Source organism: Periplaneta americana, chromosome 16 (assembly GCF_040183065.1).
Source record: "Periplaneta americana isolate PAMFEO1 chromosome 16, P.americana_PAMFEO1_priV1, whole genome shotgun sequence".
Classification (NCBI taxonomy): Eukaryota; Metazoa; Arthropoda; class Insecta; order Blattodea; family Blattidae; genus Periplaneta; species Periplaneta americana.
In genome coordinates, this window is record NC_091132.1 from 151,210,524 (window position 1) to 151,231,421 (window position 20,898).

Below are 20,898 nucleotides of genomic sequence, written 5' to 3' on the forward strand. Positions count from 1 at the left end.
ACTTAGTTCTTGTAGAGTTGGAAAGGGCTTATGATTCAGTACCAATTCATAAGTTATGAAGAGCCCTTCAGACAGTTTGAATTGAATCATCACTAATTGCATTAATACAAAGAATATATTATGCACCTATGATATTTAATGATACACATACAATTTAATTGATTGAATCTGTAAATAAATTTGGATTGTGTTTTTAATTTTTCATGTTACCATGGGCCCTGCGTATGGAGTATATCTGCATTTGCACGGTTCAATTTTCCATGCGCTTACTCATGCAATCTGGGATGAATACTGGAAGAACCAAGTTAAAAATGCACGTTCAGTGAAGATGCATGACGATTTTGTCTCTACATGATGCATTGTTTTGATCATTTTCACTGCATGAGTGTGTATGTATATATTTATATTTGATCGTCATTTTCACTCCATGAGTGTGTGTTATGTATATATAGGTATTAAAAATCAATTTTGCATGCAGTACTTTAATGAGTAAAGTTGAAATAAAAGTTTAACCGACTAGAATGTCCAAGACTTAAGTCTATTTTTTTAACGCCTGTCTTAAAAGCATTCTGGCTTCTGACGGCAAACGTGACAGTGCATCTCAGGAGCAGTGAGCTCTAATCTCTATTCAGTCGCCGCGACGGGAAGCAACATACCTTCGAACATTAAATATTTGATCTACTGTATTTTATGTTCGAAGCAACATACCCACATTCACGGCAGCATTGATCTCTTCCGTCCAGTGAGTGAAGGCAGAGAGTAAGTTTACACTTTCGGTGGATAGTTGCGATAAGTTTCGTAGGATTGCAATTGTAGAAGCGGTAAGTTGCAGTTTTTACCTTTATCGTATATAAGTCGACATAAACTTAAAACTGGAATACGTGGTTATGGAGAATAACCACTCCACGATTTTCTAACTTTTAAGTTACTAGGTTACCTTAGTTTTTCTTGGGTCAGTTTAGGTTACGTGATGTTAGTTTAGTTTTTGGTTTAGGATTAGTTAAGATTAGGTTAGTTTAGGTTGTGATAGGTTATATTAGGTGAGAGACAAAATTATGTGTTTCCGAAAGTTTCCTTTCGTAATTCGAGCATAAAATCATCGTTTGTGAAAAAAAAAGTTCCAAAATCCTGGAATGGTCGTTCTCTAGAATTAACACTCTAATATAACCATCATTATGTTTTATTACATCTGTTACACTATCACTGTTCGATGGCACATTTTGTAATATTAAACGGGCGAAAAGAACTGGGCACCCTACTCCTTTATCTCCTTGCTTAGTTACCTCATAATGATGCCTTATTTTTGTCATGAGAATACAACTTGTCTTCGGAAAGTTGACTAAACAATATCAAACAACGATATACGACCATGTTTAAACTGATTTTCTATATTGATTTTTTTGATAGTGGATTTTGCTAGCGCACGGACTTATCTGCTATTTTGCCTCTTCGTCCATTTCGGAAGTTTGCATCTTCCAAGTAGCTATAATATTGATGTGTGTTACAATGCTGCATATTGTGCCATTGTAAGAAATAAGTCGAGACAGGAAATAAACAACTGTAGTATTAGATTAGCGAGTATTTTGAAAACAGAAAAAGGAATGTAGGCGTATTGTATTCCTTGGACCAAAAGTGCAATACAAACAGAGTCATTTTCAGGATCTCTGATAACTGATAAATTACAGTGCGATCCTCATATGTTTTTTGTTGCAAGCCTGATTCTGATATTTACTTAGGCCTATGTATTAGAATTCCAGAGGTCCGTGTGGGTCACTATCCGAATGTCTGTCTTTATATTAATTATAGCCTAGTTGTGTTCTGTGTTTTAGATTTGCCTATAAATAGGCATATTCATTTCACCGTCATTCTGTGAATCTAGTTGTATTACGTAATACCTGAATATAACTCACTACTGCACAGAATCATTATCACTGAACGTCCAAACTATTCCTTATAACTTAAGTTAATATAATAGTTCACGAAAAATTGTATATCGTTACTACGTCCGTATGGGATTACATGATTTGGGTTTCATATTACTACCACATCTGAAACCAACGAACTGTATATTAATTTTATAGAGTACATCTTTTATCAAAATGTTTAGATCCAATTAAATCCATATTCTATCTTTGGGATAAACGAGCGCAGAGTACTTAAGCTGCATCGACACAGTTCAATTTTCCATGTACTTAAGCTTGCAATTTGGGAAGAATATTGAAAGAATTAAGTTTAAAACTCGCGTTTAAGATGCATGAAGATTTTGTGTCTACATGTGCGCCGTTTTGAACGTCATCTTTTTGACGTATATATTTTAATTGGTATTAAATGTAATTGAAGGGTTGATAGGAAAAACAACCCATGTCAAAAAAACACTTTTTTCAGGGGAGCGAAAAAACATTATATCTCGTTATGTAAAAGGATAGGAAACTTAAAGTATAGGTATAAATACCCCAATGCTTTATAAATATATTGCTTGTATTTTAAGCATACACAGACGCCACATGATTTTAGCTTTCCATTAGTACCAATATCTCATTTTCGGCTAAAACTGACATGGGTTGTTTTTCCTATCAACCCTTCAATTCTTGCATGCATTGCTTGAACGCTTAAAGTTGAAAGAAAAGTTGAACCTTGTAGATGCACCTTTATGGTGTTTTAAAGTGAAATTGGTTGAATTTGTAAAGGTACATCTACACGGTTCAACTTTTTTTTTTCAGCTGTACGCATTGAAGCAATGCGTGCAAGAGTGAACGAAATGCCACTAAAAGTGAGAGTACATAGAGCGATTGAAAGCTACCCAACAATTTTTCAGTTTATTGATAAGAATAATCAGCCGCTCGTTACAGTGTAGTGAAGATGACGTTCAACACGGCGTGCGTACCATGTATAGATAATATTTGCATGCATCTTAATTGAACATGCGTTTTCAACTTCATTCTTTCAATATCTTCCCCAGATTGTATGAATAAAAGCATGAAAAATTGAACTGTGTACATGCACCTTATGGGATTTGTGGATACTAGTGCAGACTAGGGCATTGTGTTTGCCACATTGATATTCATTTGTTTTAAGGGATTTATGGATACTAGTGAATACTAGCGCATTGTGTTCGCCACATTGATATTAATTTTTGTTTTTTCAACTATTGGCAACTTACAATTATTAATGTCCACTATTCTGTGTTGTGGCACGGCTTTCTATTTCTTAAAGGTCCGATTTTTTTATTCCCAACGTATGGTGAAAAGAAAATTTTGTCTGTACAGAGCGATATGGCATATGGGTGCCTAAGTTTTGTATGTGGAGATATGTACAAATCTTAAATCATCTGTTGCTGTTTCTAATGTAATTTGTTTGATGTTCATAAACAAAAATTGACCACCTCTGCAGCAATGGAATCCAGAATTATATAAAATAATGGTTGAAAAACAAGAAGTGCTGCAAATACCCACTCCAAAATCCATAGAGACAAGTGTGCATCTACGGTAGTGTTACATGGTATATTCTTTAAAGCAAGCTTGTTGTACAATTAAAATGTAAAGCAAAACAATTTCTTTACTTCTTTAATATTAAAAAAAAGCATTAAATGCCAGTCGGAGAGATAAGGAGAGGAGAGTAAAATTTATTTCAAGAGAGAAAACAAGGGATGGGGCGTATGACCAAGAGAAAAATTACCATGACAGCACTGCTTGCCATGATACACTACCACTATCCCAATATTACAGCTCAACTGATATTATGATTAGTAACTATTAGTGGTAATGAAAAGCAGTTACAAAATGCTAGCTAATTTACTGCTAACTATATGCTGTATATGACCTACTATATAATTTGAGGGAATTATATGATATGTAAGCAGTTGTATCCCAACCTATTCTGTTAGCTCAGTGATTATGATCATGGAATGATAAGAACATCAGATTCGTAGTGGATCGAATACTGGTCAGATCAAAACTAACTGCAAATTGTAAAATAGAATACAAGTTAGAACAATCAGAAGAAGGTAACTTACGTAGTAATAGCAAGAACGAGTAGATCTAAAAAACTTTGTTTTCTATTAATAAAGATGATTTAGGGCATATTTTTTTATACGATAGCCCAGGCCCCTATTCCACTTTATTAGTTATTACTTATTTACTGAATTTTAAGGAACCCGGAGGTTCATTGCCGCCCTCACATAAGCCCTCCATTGGTCCCTATCCTGAGCAAGGTTAATCCAGTCTCTATCATATCCCACCTCCCTCAAATCCATTTTAATATTATCTTCCCATCTACGTCTCGGCCTCCCCAAAGGTCTTTTTCCCTCCGGCCTCCCAAATAACACTCTATTTCTGGATTCGCCCATATGTGCTACATGCTCTGCCCATCTCAAACGTCTGAATTTAATGTTCCTAATTATGTCAGGTGAAGAATACAATGCGTGCAGTTTTGTGTTATGTAACTTCCTCCATTCTCCTGTAACTTCATCCCTTTTAGCCCCAAATATTTTCCTAAGCACCTTATTCTCAAACACCCTTAACCTATGTTCCTATCTCAAAGTGAGAGTCCAAGTTTCACAATCATAAAGAAAAACCGGTAATATAACTTTTTTTATAAATTCTAACTTTCAGATTTTTTGACAACAGACTGGATGATAAAAGCTTCTCAACCGAAAAATAACAGGCATTTCCCATATTTATTCTGTGTTTAATTTCCTCCCGAGTACCATTTATATTTGTTAGTGTTGCTCCCAGGTATTTGAATTTTTCCACCTCTTCAAAGGATAAATTTCCATTTTTTAAATTTCCATTTCGTACAATATTCTCGTCACGAGATATAATCATATACTTTGTCTTTTCGGGATTTACTTCCAAACCTATTTCTTTATTTGCTTCAAGTAAAATTCCCCTATTTTCCCTAATCATTTGTGGCTTTTTTCCTATCATATTCACGTCATCCGCATAGACAAGCAGCTGATGTAACCCGTTCAATTCCAAACCCTCTCGGTTATCCTGGACTTTCCTAATGGCATATTCTAGAGCAGTGTTCGCAACCGGTGTGCCTTCACAAGGTGAAAGGTGTGACGCGAACTTTTACGTATTATTGTAAAAAATTGATAAAATTAATTTAAATGAAATTAAAATTAAATTGTTTTCTCATAAATATATTTTTGCATGTAGCCCATTCGGTATCTCGTAAAACCTACATGCAGGTGAACTTACATATCCGCCGAGTTAGTGACATGTCCAGTGACATCGAAGACATTATGAAGGAGAAAATAAAGAGCAGTCAGAAGCTCTCACTTCAGATCGACGAGCCCACCGATATTGGCGGTCACGCACACCTTCTTTCCCACATTCGGTAACATTGATGGGGATGTAATTGCAAGTAATTAATTTTTTTGCAAAGAACTGTCCGAGCGAGCTACCGGTGAAGAAATATTTCATACAACTAATGAATATGTGGTCCGTAATGAATTAACATGGGAGGATTGCGTTAGTGTTTGTACAGACAAGCTTCTATGACAGGCCGTGAAAGGATTCGTAGCTAAAGTACGTGAAGTAAACCCTAATATACAGAGCAACCATTGTCTCATTCACTGCGAAGCCATTGTTGCTAAATCTTTGTCATCTCTGAAAATTGTGATGGACGAAGTAGTAAAAGTCGTGAACTTCAGCAAATCGCAGCCCCTAAATACGCTGCTTTTTTTCCGTTTTGTGTCAGGAAATGGATCAGAGAACATTACACTCCTGCTACATACAGAAGTGCGATGGTTATCACGAGGTAAAGTGTTAGCGCGAATGTTTAAACTTAAAGAGGAGGTACTTGCATTTTTTACTATTGAAGGGCTTGAGTACGCAGATTTATTTGCAGATGATGAACGGGTATCTAATTTGGCATATCTTCTCGATATTTTCGTACATTTGAATGAGCTTAACATAGAAATGCAAGGTAGGAACGAAAATACCTATCCTGACTACTATGGATGAGATTCAAGGATTTGTGAATAAGCTAAATTTTTGGATACAGATTATTTAAAATTCGTCGTTTGAGATGTTCCCAACTGCTGACTGTAATAAAGTGTTGATGGACTTAATTAAAAAAAACATTAGTAATCTTGCAGCAGAAGTTCAAGAGTTATTTTGGAGAGAGTGTTCAAGATTTCGACTGGGTTCGTGATTCATTCATTGTGGATTAAAACTGTCTTCCGAATAATATACTGCACAAGAGGAACTGGTAGATTTAAAAGCAGACATAACACTGACATTAAATCTTCTCGAAGTGCCTTTGGAAACATTTTGATTGTCAATAAGGAGTGAATATCCGGTTATCTCCGAGATGGCAGTTAATGTGTTATTGCCAATTTCAACTGCATATATGTGTGAAGTCAACTGAAAATTAAAACATCAAAGAGAGAGAGACTCAAATCCATCGATGAAGAAATGAGGCTTGCACAGTCAACAATTCCACAACGGATCAGCCACCTGTGTGCAGCTAAGCAGGCCTAAGTATCGCAATGAAGATGTGAGTAGAGTTATTTACTTCAATATTAGTAATAGAAATGTGTATTTTCTACAGTGAAGTTTATAAGTTGTTAATAAATGAAAGTATATTTGTTTTATTATAATAATAATAATAATAATAATAATAATAATAATAGTAATAGTAATAATAATAATAATAATAATAATAATAATAATAATAATAATAATAATAATAATGTTTGATTACATTAAGTAATTATATTAAGAGAGTCACATTATGTTTTTGAGGGGCTTAACATTTTGGCTTGCCGTGTTGAGTCTAGGCCCGTGTAGGGTGTGCCGTGAATAGGAAAAGGTTGCGGAACACTGCTCTAGAGCAAAGTTAAAAAGTAAAGGTGATAGTGCATATGCTTGCTTTAGCCCACAGTGAATTGGAAACGCATCTCACAGAAACTGACCTATACGGACTGTGCTGTACGTTTCAATGAGGCACATTTTAATTAACCGAACTAGATACTTGGGAATACCAAATTCAATAAAAATATCATATAAACCTTCTCTCTTAACCGAGTCATATGTCTTTTTGAAATGTATGAATAACTGATGCACTGTACCCTTATACTCCCATTTTTTCTCCATTATCTGTCGGAATAAAAAATATCTGATCAATAGTTGATCTATTACGCCTAAAACTACACTGATGATCCCCAATAATTTCATCTACATATGGAATTAACCTTCTCAAAAGGATATTGGACAACATTTTGTACGACGTCAACAAAAGTGATATTCCTCGAATGTTACTACAGTTAGTCTTGTCCCCCTTCTTAAAGATAGGTACGATTGTGGAATTATCCACAAGAAATAAACTATCAGACTCCAATTGAAGAAGATACTTCAGAATTAACTCTTCACAGAGCGAACGAAAACGTACACCTTAAAAAAAAAGGTATGTTACATAAAGTCAAGCAGTCAAAAAAGTCTTCAGCTAAGAAAGAATTAACCAATCCAAACAGATCACTTGAAGTACGTAACTTACCAATATTTCAAAATACTTCACATTCGATTACATCAACACAACAACTTGCACCACCAACTTCAGGAACATCAGGTTTGAATCAAGATGATAAACTCAATACACTACAATCGTCACATTCAAAAGAACTTATTTCGATTCCTACAAATAATTATTTTGACCCACTTTCCCAGCTAAATGTTGATACTGTAGAAAATATGGAAACTAACTATATATTCTCGCACGATCCTTGTGGAAATGATGAATCTAAAAAAGAGGTGCTAGATGCTACTCCTAAAGTAACAACTGCTAGATTTCCGCCAATCATTGTTCCTATACTTCCTAAATGTCCTAACTATTTTCAGTACCAGTGGGACCTGGAGAAAGAGTTAGGCTTTCCTATAAGAATAATATACAATCAATCACAAGGAACAAAGTTTCATGTTTCATCGGAAGAAGCTTTTAACAAGCTTAAAAATTTATTTCAAGATAAGCATATTGGTTTTTATACGTTTACTCCTAAATCACACAAGCCACTACAAGTCGTGATCAAGAAACTTCCAGTACAAGTAACAGCTCAACAAATACAAGAAGAGTTACTAATGTTAGATTTTCCCGTTATCGGTGTTCGACAGCTCACTACTACTCGACAGACAATAGGTATTGTTGAAAAATTTCATTTACCAGTATGGGTTGTCTCCTTAAAAAATAATGAAGTTGGGCGAACAGTTTATGATCTTAAATATATATGTCACCAATCAATATTAATTGAAACTTATAACCCAAAATCAAAAACATATCAATGCTACAATTGCCAGCTCTATGGCCATACGTCTTCGGGCTGTCGCTTACCTACTAAATGTGTAAAATGTGGTAACAATCATAGACTTGAAGACTGTCCAGTGAAAGGACCATCAGTCGCACCTACTTGCGCAAATTGCGGTGAATCACACACTGCTAATTATCGACAATGTAGCATAGCTCTTCAACATCGAAATGTACTGCAACAAAAACAAGATCTGAAAGAACAGAGACTAAGAAATAGAGGAATAGGTTATATATTTAATCAACATGATTTCCCAAGCTTGCCAAAAGCTACATCTAATCCAGCTTGGACGAAAACAAACTGCAACACAGAGACTACTACAAACACACTCATGGGGGATATTAAAGAACTCTATACTTTTGTTCAAAGCATAGGCTTTACCAAAATTATTAATCAAATTAAACAAACTACATTAAAATTGCAACAGGCATCAGATACATTCTCTAAACTATTCATAATATTTGAAGCAATTACAACAATACTGACTCCAGAAACAAATGTTCCTTAAACCAACACAAATTAAAAACCTTGGGTATAATTAATTTCAATGCTAATGGCATTAAACGACAAATTTATGAACTTCAATATCTCTTACTTGAACACAGTATCGACATTGCTCTCATCACAGAAACCCATTTGGAACCCACTGATCGTTTCACATTACGTAACTACGATATCATTCGCTCTGACAGACCTTACAGACGTGGAGGAAGTACTGCTATAATCATCAAGCGAAATATATCCTATGCTCCAGTCCAAATAATTGGCTTAATGTGTGCTGAAATCACAGCTATAACAATCCTTCTCGATAAAAAAGAAGTAATGATTGCATCCCTATATATTCCTCCTAATTCAAATCTCTCTCCCAATGAACTTGATAAAATCATCAGTGCACACCCCAGATTTATCATTGGTGGTGATCTAAATGCCAAACATACATCCTGGCATTCAAGATTAATAAAAAACCAGAACAGCTTTGGTCCTTAACTAAGAAACTACAAGGCACATAAAAGAAAATTTCAAATACAGCAATAGTTGACAACAGTGGAGTGAGATATTACAAACCAATTGGTAAAGCGAATGTCATTGCAACTTCCTTAGAACAGAGATTCTGGCCAAACAACGCTCCAATAAATATACAATTAGTTCATAATATAGAATCTCAAACACAAAATTTGCTAAGTCTTCCCGTCAAACATGATATTGCTCAAACTTCGTCCACAGAAGTAAAAACTATAATCTTCGAAAGTAAACAAAAGAAATCACCTGGACCAGATAAAATCAGAACTGAAATGTTAACTCACCTTCCGCAATTGGCCCTTACACATCTTACAAAAATTTATAATGCATGCTTGCAACATAAATATTTCCCTAGATCCTGGAAACATGTCATATTGTTACATTTCCTAAACCGAAAAAGAACCCAACAATTCCTAATAACAGACGGCCTATTAGTCTGCTAAGTATTCCCAGAAAAATTTTAGAAAAAATCATTGCAAGACGTCTACTTCCTTTTCTTCAGACACCATCAAGAACTCATCACCAGCAGTTCGGTTTTAAGAAACATCACTCCACAGCTCATCAGTTAAAAAGAATCACTACTCACATCAAAGATCATTTTCACACAGTTCAGCATACAATGGCAGTTTTTCTCGACATTGCTCAAGCTTTTGATACAGTCTGGCACTCTGGTCTTCTCCATAAACTACAAGTACTCACCATAGATGACGGACTTATACGTATAATTCAGTTTTCTCTCAGATCGAACCTTTCAAGTTAAAATGGAAAATGAACTTTCAGCAGTTCAAAATATTCACTCAGGAGTTCCACAAGGTTCCATAATTGCACCACATCTTTATTCTGTCTATGTTCACGACATGCCACGCTCTGCTAATTGTAAATTAGGATTATATGCAGACGATACTGTGTATTACACAAGTGACTTGAACATCAACAATGCCCACATCAAGTTACAAACGCAACTCAATGCTCTAGAAACGTGGCTTACAAATTGGAGAGTAAAAGTAAATATTGAAAAAACACAAGCTATCATATTCACCCATAGAAAACCTAAAAAACCAGATTGCCTTCGTCTCTTCTCAGAAAACATTGACTACAAGAATGAAGTTAAATATCTAGGAGTGATTCTCGACAAACCTCAGCGCTACAGTGAACATGTAGAATATGCAAGAAACAAAGCTATGGCCAGATTTATTCACTTATACCCACTGATTAGATCTCCGTATCTTAACTTCCCCTCAAAGTCAGGCTTTATACATCGGTCATAAGACCAGTGATGACATATGGTTGTGAAGTTTGGAATTCCGCTCATCCAAGAATCATCAGAAGACTACATGCAATTCAACGATCAGTCTCCTTAAAAGTCACTGGTGCTGACTTTACCACATCAAATGCACAGCTCCAAGATGTGTTACAGATTGAATCATTTTATGATTTCATCACAAGAATTTCAAATAACTTTTCTCGAAAGTTGCTGTATCATCCTAACCCTCTCATTCGAGCTCTGGCTACCTGAAGCGAAATTTGATTAATTAAATGCCTTCAAGAAAAGGATAACTAAGTTGGAACCAAAAATCATTTTAATAGCTCCTTATATTACTTTAAAGTAAAAGCCTTATTTATATATAAGGCTGAAACTTATGTACAAATCAACATAAAGACAATAAAAAAAAAACATGAGCGACCGTATTTTCATTTGAAATCCAAATTTTAATTTCGAGGTCACTAACCACAGTACCAACAGAATATACCATTCACGTCTTTTGTTAATGTGGGTTATACGTGTTGTTTTATTCTATTCAACAAAATATCAGGTAAGCAGTTAATACATACTTACTCCTGATTGTATAGGCTAAATGGAAATGTATTTAATGAAATTATAAATACCATATTAAACATAACAAGAATTATTGTGATGTAGTTTTCACATACTATCACTCAGTTTATTGTAAGGTGAAATGGTTGACACGCTGCAAGAAAACAAATTAAATACATAATTTGTTATTTATTAGGGCAGTAACAACATCACGACAATGTTTTCTATGATTCTGGCATGTCACGGAAAACCAGGGCCAGAACATGATGTGTACCAGGTTGTCTGGGCTCAGTTAAATTACTACATAATATGATGTCCACGATACCAAATAAAAACCTTTTCCTGTTAATTAACATGAAACATGTGTACCGGTACACTTTGTCTGAATATTGTGATGTTAAAAGACACACAGCTAATCGTATGTTTCAATGTTAGATTCACCTATAAAAAAAAACACGGTTGTATTACTCTCTATAGGTCCGAAGACGGAAGTCATTTAAAGAAATACATTATGTAAACAGTATTACATGTCTCTCAACATATTTCGGAAAGTAGAACGAATGCCATGTCCGATACCTTCTATTTGAGCCTACATGTATTACGTATTTAATTCTTTCTCATTTGTTTGCTTGAATCGTAACAATAATTATTCTTGTTATGTTTCATTTATATTTACAATTTCAGTAAATACGTTTCCATTAAAACCAGTAAATATCGATTTCTTACCTGATAATATGTTGACCAAGAACAAAAGAACACATATAAGACATATCTTAAGAGTTGTATATAAAAAAACATACCCTTTCCGTTCCCTTCCCAACCCGCAATACGAAGCTGATAGCTATTGAGTATTGTTACCGGCAGGTGGGCTGAAAAAAGGAGCATAAAATTGTAATCGAAATGGAATATAAATTATGTACATTGCAGTAGTGAATTCATTGGACTGGTATAGTAGTGAATATTGTTACCGACACAGGAAAAGAGGTGGGTGGTAAGATAGTAAATGCTGTTACCAACTTCAGGTTTGCAATCGCCCGCAGATGGCTCTACGGTCGTTCTGGCATCCTACGTTGGCATCGTTTAAGTACTGAGCTGCACATCTTTCTGTTTGTGATCTGTGGGTACAAGTATCCATATCTCATATTTGTTTGTTACTGGACTAAATTATTTATTTTTATAGATTTAGAGACAAGGAAAGACATTGTGTTCGGTACATTTAACTAATTTTGGGAGCTATAATAGGTAGCGAAAACCGGTTACGAAAACCATCTGTAATGGTTGGGGGAATCATCGTGGTAACCACACGATACTTCATTTCTGGCGAGCAAATGCTGGGTAACTTTCGGTGCGGGACCCCGGACTCATTTCACCGGCATTATCACCTTCATATCATTCAGACGCTAAATAACTAGATGTTGATACAGCGTCGTAAAATAACCCAATAAAATAAATTCATTTCTGGTTGGATGATCGTCCACTTCTGCTTCGGCATATGGACGTGAGGCTGGTCTTCATTGTCCTTCATGGGCTGTCATGCCTCGGGTTATTACATTTAACTAGGGTAAAAGAAATACACAATAATGAGTTGTACTCAAATTGTATGTCATGGTATAGCTGTTATCACAGAGTACAATATTATCTAACTCTGAAAACTTTGAAATTCCATGCATATCTGCTATGCTGTGATATTGGCTACTGTTAATCAACCAATGAAGTGTATTTACAAACTGATGCTTATGCTTGGATGTTTACATTTCTGTGGCCAGCCAAAATTTGAGTGAGAAGAATTTCATTGTCTCTTTGATCTTCCCTGATGTGATCGAGGAACGTCCAAATTCATGCATGGTGCGTTGTATGTTGTAATCTATGTCTAATATTAATGAAGGGTTCTTTCTGATTCAAGTCCACTTAACCTAAAACGTTCATTGTACTGAAGAACATTTATTCTTCTTTTGATATACACGAATATTCTCACTTTTACTTTTATTATACTACATATTTCAGTCAATTAGTTCCTTGAGTTACACAAAGAGTTCACTGGTATTTAAAGTTATTAGCATTCCTTCAGTTGTACGTAAATCTTCACAAATTACAACAGATTGACCAATACTAATACTCATCTACTTAGGTGCATCAGAACAATGAAAATCGTTTGTACTGTTTTAAGTATGGAGTAATTAAGTTCAAATGTACCCGAAAAACTTTGTAGAACACAATTCTATGACTAACTATTAGTTACAGCTCAATATACTTGTAATACTGTATTTTAGACGATACTTTTGTGGAATAGGGTCCAGGTAGCTGAGATAAAATGCACTATATCCTATATCCCTCGCAAATATTCTGTTATGTGTAGAGAATGCACGGACAGAAGATCTACAGGAAATGTCTAATGACATTATTTCTACTTTTTCGCGTCTAATGACAGTAGGTCTACAGCAACATGTCTACATAAAGTAGGTTTACTCTGTCGTTTAGTCTACCTGAAAAAAATGTGTACGAATGAAAATGCCTACTAGAAAAAGTCTACTAATGAATTAATTGTTGTATAACACTTATTTAATTACGTTACTGAAGTTTTAAGGAACCAATTTAAAGCACTTTATTAAGAAGAAGTAACAGAAATTTATAATTACATCCCATCTTCATTCCCATGTATAGGTTGACGTTGTAATTCCAACCTGTAGCTTAATCTCATCAGATAAATTTTGACTTCACCGCTATCTTTATGTGCTTGATAATTGTCTATCATTCTTTCTACTTGCTGTTGATTTATTTGGTATGACTTCTTTATTGGGTGTTTACATTTCCGTGGCCAGCCAAAATTTGAGTGAGAAGAATTTCATTGTCTCTTTGATCTTCCCTGATGTAATCGAGGAACTTCCAAATTCATGCATGGTGTGTCACGAACTTTTGTGAAATTTACAGTGCCATCCCTCGATACTATTGATTGTGCGTTGTGGTCTAGCTTGCACTTAACCATACACATTTCACACATTTGTTGATGGTACCACTTGTCATCTTGCTCCCCTTGGTGTCCCTCTATCATAGATTTTTTTCAATGTAACTGGCTATTGGTTCAACTTCAGTACTTACATCTTCATATAATACACCAAACATTTCTTCTACGTCGTCTGGGTGAATGAATGGCATAGCAATGAGCTTCCTAATTTCATTTCGAACTGTTAAATCATTATCGTTACTGTAGGCTTCTTTAAGCCCTTCGTTTACCACTCTCTTCCAAATCGACGGCACAAGTGGAAGAGGCAGCCTTGATCACAGTTCTTGGAAAAGCTGTATTTAATACAATTAAAATTACAATTACAATATACAGTAATGTAAGTATCAAAAACTATCTGATTGATAAAGACTAGTCAATATATTGTAGAAGTTAAAAACAGAAAAGGAATTAGTTGCTGAATTATACATTAAACCTAGAATAATTATGTAGAGATGAAATTACTGGAGATTGAATTATTTTATGCTACAATAAGATAATTGTTTACGAGAAGCCATGTCTAAACTAGTCTGAGTTACTAGTATGTTAGTGTGTGATGTGCATTGAAGATTATTTTGACAGTCCCTGATACTAGCGTAGCGATTTGAGGGATCTTTGCAGGGAATTGTGAAAGAAGATTCAGTACGAGGTAATGAATGCGGTATGAATCACTTCGTAGCAACTTGTTATAATTGATTCTCAACAGCACAGTTTCTGTAATCACTGACAGTTACATAACCTTTTATTTCAGTTGTGATGGATGTGATCAAAATGGAACCTGCACTTGATCTGCTGTACTTACAACTACATGATAACACATACGAAATGGAAGGAAATGATCCTTTATCAGAGGTAGAGTGAAATGTATTACTATTGTTTTGTTTATATGTTTCTGTAACAGTGACAGAAAAGCACTCATTTCAACATTTCACACTTTATATCCTTACTTACTTACGGCTTTTAAGGAACCCAGAGATTCATTGCTGCCCTCACATAAGCCCGCCATCTCTCCCTAACCTGAGCAAGATTAATTCAGTCCCTACCATCATATCCCACCTTCCTCAAATCCATTTTAATATTATCCTGCCGTCTACGTCTCAGCCTCCCCAAAGGTCTTATTCACTCCGGACTCCCAACTAACACTGTATATGCATTTCTGGATTCGCCCATACATGCTATATGCCCTGCCCATCTCAAACGTCTGGATTTAATGTTCCTAATTATGTCAGGTGAAGAATACAATGCGTGCACCTCTGCGTTGTGTAACTTTCTCCATTCTCCTGTAACTTTATCCCTCTTACCTCCAAATATTTTCCTAAGAACCTTATTCTGAAACACCCAGAATCTCTGTTCCTCAAAGTGAGAAACCAAGTTTCACAACCATACAGAACAACTGATAATATAACTTTTTTATAAATTCTGGCTTTCAGATCTTTTGACAGCAGACTAGATGACAAAAGCTTCTCAACCGAATAATGACAGGCATTTCTCATATTTATTCTGCGTTTAATTTGTTCCCGAGTGTCATTTATATTTGACACTTTATATTCAGTAGACTAAATTGTCCACACCTGTGGAGTAATGGCGTCTGGCCGCAAAACCAGGTGGCCCGGGTTCGAATCCCGGTCGGGGCAAGTTACCTGGTTGAGGTTTTTTCCGGAGTTTTCCCTCAACCCAATACGAGGAAATGCTGGGTAACTTTCGGTGCTGGACCCCGGACTCATTTCACTGGCATTATCACCTTAATTTCATTCAGACGCAAAATAACCTAGATGTTGATAAAGCATTGTAAAATAATCCAATAAAATAAATAAATAGACTAAATTAGAGCCCTATACTATTGCTGTTTGGTAAAAGGCGTCATGAATTGGTCTAGCATTATGAAGTATCCGTTGGTTCCACTCTCCCCATGAGAAGAAATTTTCACAGTAAGATCAGCTGTTCAGTGTGACCACCACTTACCCTGCATCACGATCCACAGTTATTAATATAATCCTGTCCACAGCTCCACTCTGGTTCTGTTTGGTGTCTCTGTATGAAACTTAAATTAGTATTGGATTTCATATGATCGAAATTTTGCTCTGTACCCCATTACATTTTGTTCTGTATTATAATTTCTAAAGCATAATTATATTCAGTCGAGGTGCTTTCTCATGTTCTACAACAGTGACCTTCTTTCACTCACTTGATCAGTATTTATGGAGCACAGCCTACTACTTACTGACAAGTAAAACTGTGACCTTCATTAAATTAAATTCTGTGGAAAGCTTACAAGTACATTGATTTGAGATCTGCTTCTGTTATTGATGTGCTTAATTATGGCACACATTAGTTCATAATTGTATTCGAGAGGGGTGTTTGAAACCTTAAATCGATTTGGAAGTTATTAAATATGCTCTAGCATAAAAAAATATCCAAGCAGGATAAATAGTGATATGAAATAAGGTATACAGTTTAATACCATTGTAAATGCAGATATTTATAAATAAGTGTATCCGAATTTGTTTAACTAATCCCCTTTATTATACAAGAAATACCTATTTATTTATACTATACTGTTGTGTTGTGCAAGGTGCAGCAGAGGAATTGGACGATTCTCAAATGGAAATAACTCAGTAGTAATGTCTATTAGAACAAATCTATTACTGCCAGAAGAACTGGCTATGTATGCCATCAAATGGTGTCCTCCTCTCTCTATGCACTCTTCAAGTCTTTCGCTGAAGTTGCGTGTCGTTCTTTCCAACATTTCGCCATCAAAGTTGGCGATATCCTGGGCAATGACAATCTTCAGGTCATCAGTTGTTTAGGGCCTGTTTACGTACACTTTGGACTTCAGGTAACCCCACAGAAAGTAGTCGCAGACGGTAAGGTCAGGCGAGCAGGTAGGCCAGGGAATGTCGCCACTCTGAGAAATGATATGTCCTGGAAACATGCGGCGCAGAACTGTCATTGAATATTCTGTTGTATGAGTCATGGCACAATCTTGCTGAAACCATACAATTTGCCTATCAATCCCACATAGACGCCTACACATTTCTGGTTGAAGAAATGTCCTCAGCATTTCGACGTAACGTTCACTATTCACTGTCACAGTGTTTCCTTCTCCTCAAAAAATGCGGCCTATAGCACAGTATCTAGACACAGCACACCAAACTGTAACCCTTGCGTAGTGAAGCGGACATTCGTGTAGTTCGTTAGGATTTTCGGGGGTCCAATATCTAAAGTTCTGTTTATTAACATAACCATTTAAATGGAAATGTGCCTCGTCACTCATGAACATAACTTCGTCAGCCAAAATTTCCACAATACTCTCTGCGAATGTCCTGCGTTGGAGATAGTCTGGACAATCATAAGTTTATATGGATGAAACTTAAGATCTGAATGTAATATTCGGTGCACAGAATGTTCTGAAAGTCACAGTGCTTTAGTCTGCCATCTAGCTGATTGATGTGGACTCCTCGTAACAGCCACTTTTACCTGCTCAATGTTATCTGGGGTTCGTCCACTTCAGATTTGTCCTGGGGTTTCTTCTTGCAAGCTGTTGCTAATAATCGAAAGTTTTGTACTCATCTCAATACAGTATTGCGAGCAGGAACGGCTTCATGGTGGTCAACATTAAATTGGAGATGAAAGGCAAGCTGGGTTTTCACAACTGAGTCACCATTCTTGAAAAATGTCTCGATAACGAAAGCACGATGCTCCGAGCTTCATGCTTCCATGATTACACAAAATGGCATCAAAAATGATAACAAACGACGGTCGATCGATATCCATATTCCCTCATCTTGCTCAGTAAACGGCCTCCTAAAACCACCCGATTCCTTTGCTGCACCCTGTATATATTTCTGTTACAGGAGATATTATTCCATTGATATTCTTAACCAAAATGACTTTATGAATTTTGAGGAGAAGAAGCTTGCAATGTTAAATTTGAGATTAATCACAATATTGTCACGAGCTTTCTGAAAATCAAATCAAATGTACACGGCATGATGGGCATCAGTGGGATTGTTTATTAGTACATGCCGTTCTTTTGATGTGTTGTGTAATCCTACTTCTGAGTAATAAAATATTATATTCGAAAAGACATTAGCAGGCATTTTCTAGAATATCAATAATTTGTTTTATACATATTACACCGTGTTAATTATTTTTGAGTAATACCTGTCCCATTGTTAGTAATTTCCAGTGTCCTTGTTTCTATTTTGTCTTCGATTTTCTTCTCTGCTTTGTCGCCTATGTTGAAAGTTAGTCGGTGACTGCCACATTGAACCAGATTTGTGGCTGTTTCACTTCAGGTCATCTTTAAAATACCTAATAAAATAATTCACCATGTCTTTATGTTCTGAAGGAAAGGAATTTATCGCATCTGGATGTGACGGGCATGAAGACAGAATGCATGGACCAGAGTTACGATATCAAATCAGAGATAAAGGTTGAAGACATCACACCAATGCCTATTAGCTTTCCTGTCGTGAAAACTGAAGTTGATGTAAGTGGTTCACTGTCAATATCCATAAACTGTGTGTATTTCAAACTACAGTATATAAGAAATTAACATTGCCATATGAAATCCATGTATAAAAAATTGAAAGCGTAATTTTCTGTAGCTGGTCATGTGTAATAAATTAGTTGGCCTTGTAGAAAAGAAGACTGTATACAGATTACTGCGACGTAAAATTCTGTTTTATATGGAATTAATCTTAAAAAAAAAATTATTATACTACGAAGGAAAAATGCAGAATCACAGTCATTAATGTAATCCAGATCCGCTGCCCAACTGCGGTTCTGTTTGGCACCTCAGTATGAAACTTAGCTGAACCATGGATTTCATGTGAGAAATTTCCTGTGTACACATAACACTTCGTTTTGAATTATACTTTCTAGACATGTTCAGACTGAATGTTTTCAATAATGGGAAATGTTCGGAAAGATAACCGTAATAGGCGTGTTGTAAATGTAGTTAAAGCAGAAATACAATGTAAAGTCAACTTCCAATCAATTAAATTTTCTCAATGTTATGACTATGTGCTGTCTAAAGTCTTGTTTATTGAAGCTGCAAAATGAAATATGCATTTAATTTTCAGTGATAAGAAGGGAAACAGTTAGTTACCTGTTGGAGATGTTTATATGTTTGTATTACTGTGATGAAAGTGTAATTTATTTTGTAAATGATCATTATTACACATAAGCCTTTTCTGATTGTAACATTAAGTTGCTTTTAGTTCGTCAATGTAAATAGAATGCAAGTAATGTTAAATAGCCTATGGTGGGTACAATCTGGAATGTGTCCTGGAATGTCGAAACTGGTCTCTCCTATTGTTTTACAAGTTTGCTCAGGTTCCATACCTCAGTTATTTTCGAGTTATGCATCTTCTGAGTCCACAGCAATAATCTGTATTACAAATTAATTTGCAAGTGTGGTGGTAAAACGTTTATTATCTGCCATCTTATGTCGAAAGAAGAAAACGTGTTTCAGAGTCTGCATTTTGAGTTAACGAAAGTCTGAAATACATTAATATTTCAATATACTGTGTAAACTTTTCACTATTTATTTACTTGCAAATATTCTTGCACGTTCTGGTTATGTATTTTGTAGGCCATTTGTACATGATATGCACATATTTTCAAGGTTGAAACTTGATTCCAATGCCTTACAATACAGCGAAATAACCTGAATTTAAGGAAGGATGTATGAAGGACGTAAATCAATGCAGTTTGAAGGAACCAATTTCGGATATTGTGTAAAAGTCTTTACACCATTACCGAAAAGTTAGATTTGATTCACTAAATTGGAAAAGTGAGGTGTGTGTGACAGGAAACAAATGACCCATATGTTCAGTTAAAGTTCTCTTCATTATTCACTCACATTTCCAGAAAGATTTGTTGGATGTGGACAGAGTTCGGCTGGAACAGAAAGTGGAAGTATCTTCAGAAGAAGATGAAGTATTGACTGAGAGGTGAGTGTACTGTGCTGGTTTTGCTTCTTCCATTCTTTCAGAACTTAATTTTGCGACGACATAGGAAATAAATTTTATAATGTATGATACTATTTTTGTCTACTGTGTACCATAAAGTGTGTGAAATTTATTTTTAACAGTATCATCTAATATTTTAATTGCATTTACAAATTCTGCTATAGCTTTTTTATTTTTACTATGGCAGTCATAACTAATTTGTTTAATTTATTATTTGTTTCATCTTCTGTAAATTAATCTTTAGAATGTGGAGAATTTATATTGTCTAGCAAAATTTTAGAAGTTGTGTTTTGATAGATTAATAAAATGTTATGAAATGGCTATGTTATGATCACTCAATTAGTTCTGGTCAAAACATTTGCTATGTGAAGTTTGAAAATCACTGTTGCTATTCCCACTTTCTTTACCTTGTGCTATATCACACATACATACTAAAAGATTCAACTAATGAGAGCTGTGGTAGCTCATGGAAGGCTGGAACGGGTACCAGATCCAAGTGTGTCACAGACCTCATAGCTGAAGCTAGATCAGGTTGTGACCTATTATCATGATTATTTCGATTGACGCCTGTGATATTAACAATAACTCTTGGTACTTCTTTATCCATTTTTGCACTGGCGCAAATGCAACGTACAAGTTTAGCATACCATATGAGGAGCCCATGGCTGCTCTTGATCTCCACGCTTGACACCAAAATAACAAATGCGCCGTTTTCAGAAACTCGGTAGTAGGTATCCCATTAACATTTAGTTTCTACTCCAAACACAGGCACAAGTTAAGT

General features: G+C 35.4%; 1 protein-coding gene across 4 annotated transcripts in view; it reads left to right on the forward strand.

Moving 5' to 3' along the window:
• Positions 1 to 545: 545 nt before the first annotated feature.
• Positions 546 to 20,898, forward strand: part of LOC138691338 (zinc finger protein ZFP2-like) — a 67,049-nt gene continuing 46,696 nt past the window's right edge. For 3 of the 4 annotated variants that reach the window (XR_011329846.1, XR_011329847.1, XM_069813226.1), the window contains exons 1-4: positions 550 to 821; positions 14,891 to 14,991; positions 18,491 to 18,631; positions 20,017 to 20,099. Coding sequence is in view for 2 of the 4 variants with exons in the window: in XM_069813226.1 (XP_069669327.1) it covers positions 14,896 to 14,991; positions 18,491 to 18,631; positions 20,017 to 20,099 (320 nt within the window). In the remaining 2 variants the exon portion in view is untranslated. Of the gene's footprint in view, positions 822 to 14,890; positions 14,992 to 18,490; positions 18,632 to 20,016; positions 20,100 to 20,898 lie in introns of all 4 variants that reach the window. The other variant, XM_069813227.1, reaches the window with a different exon arrangement.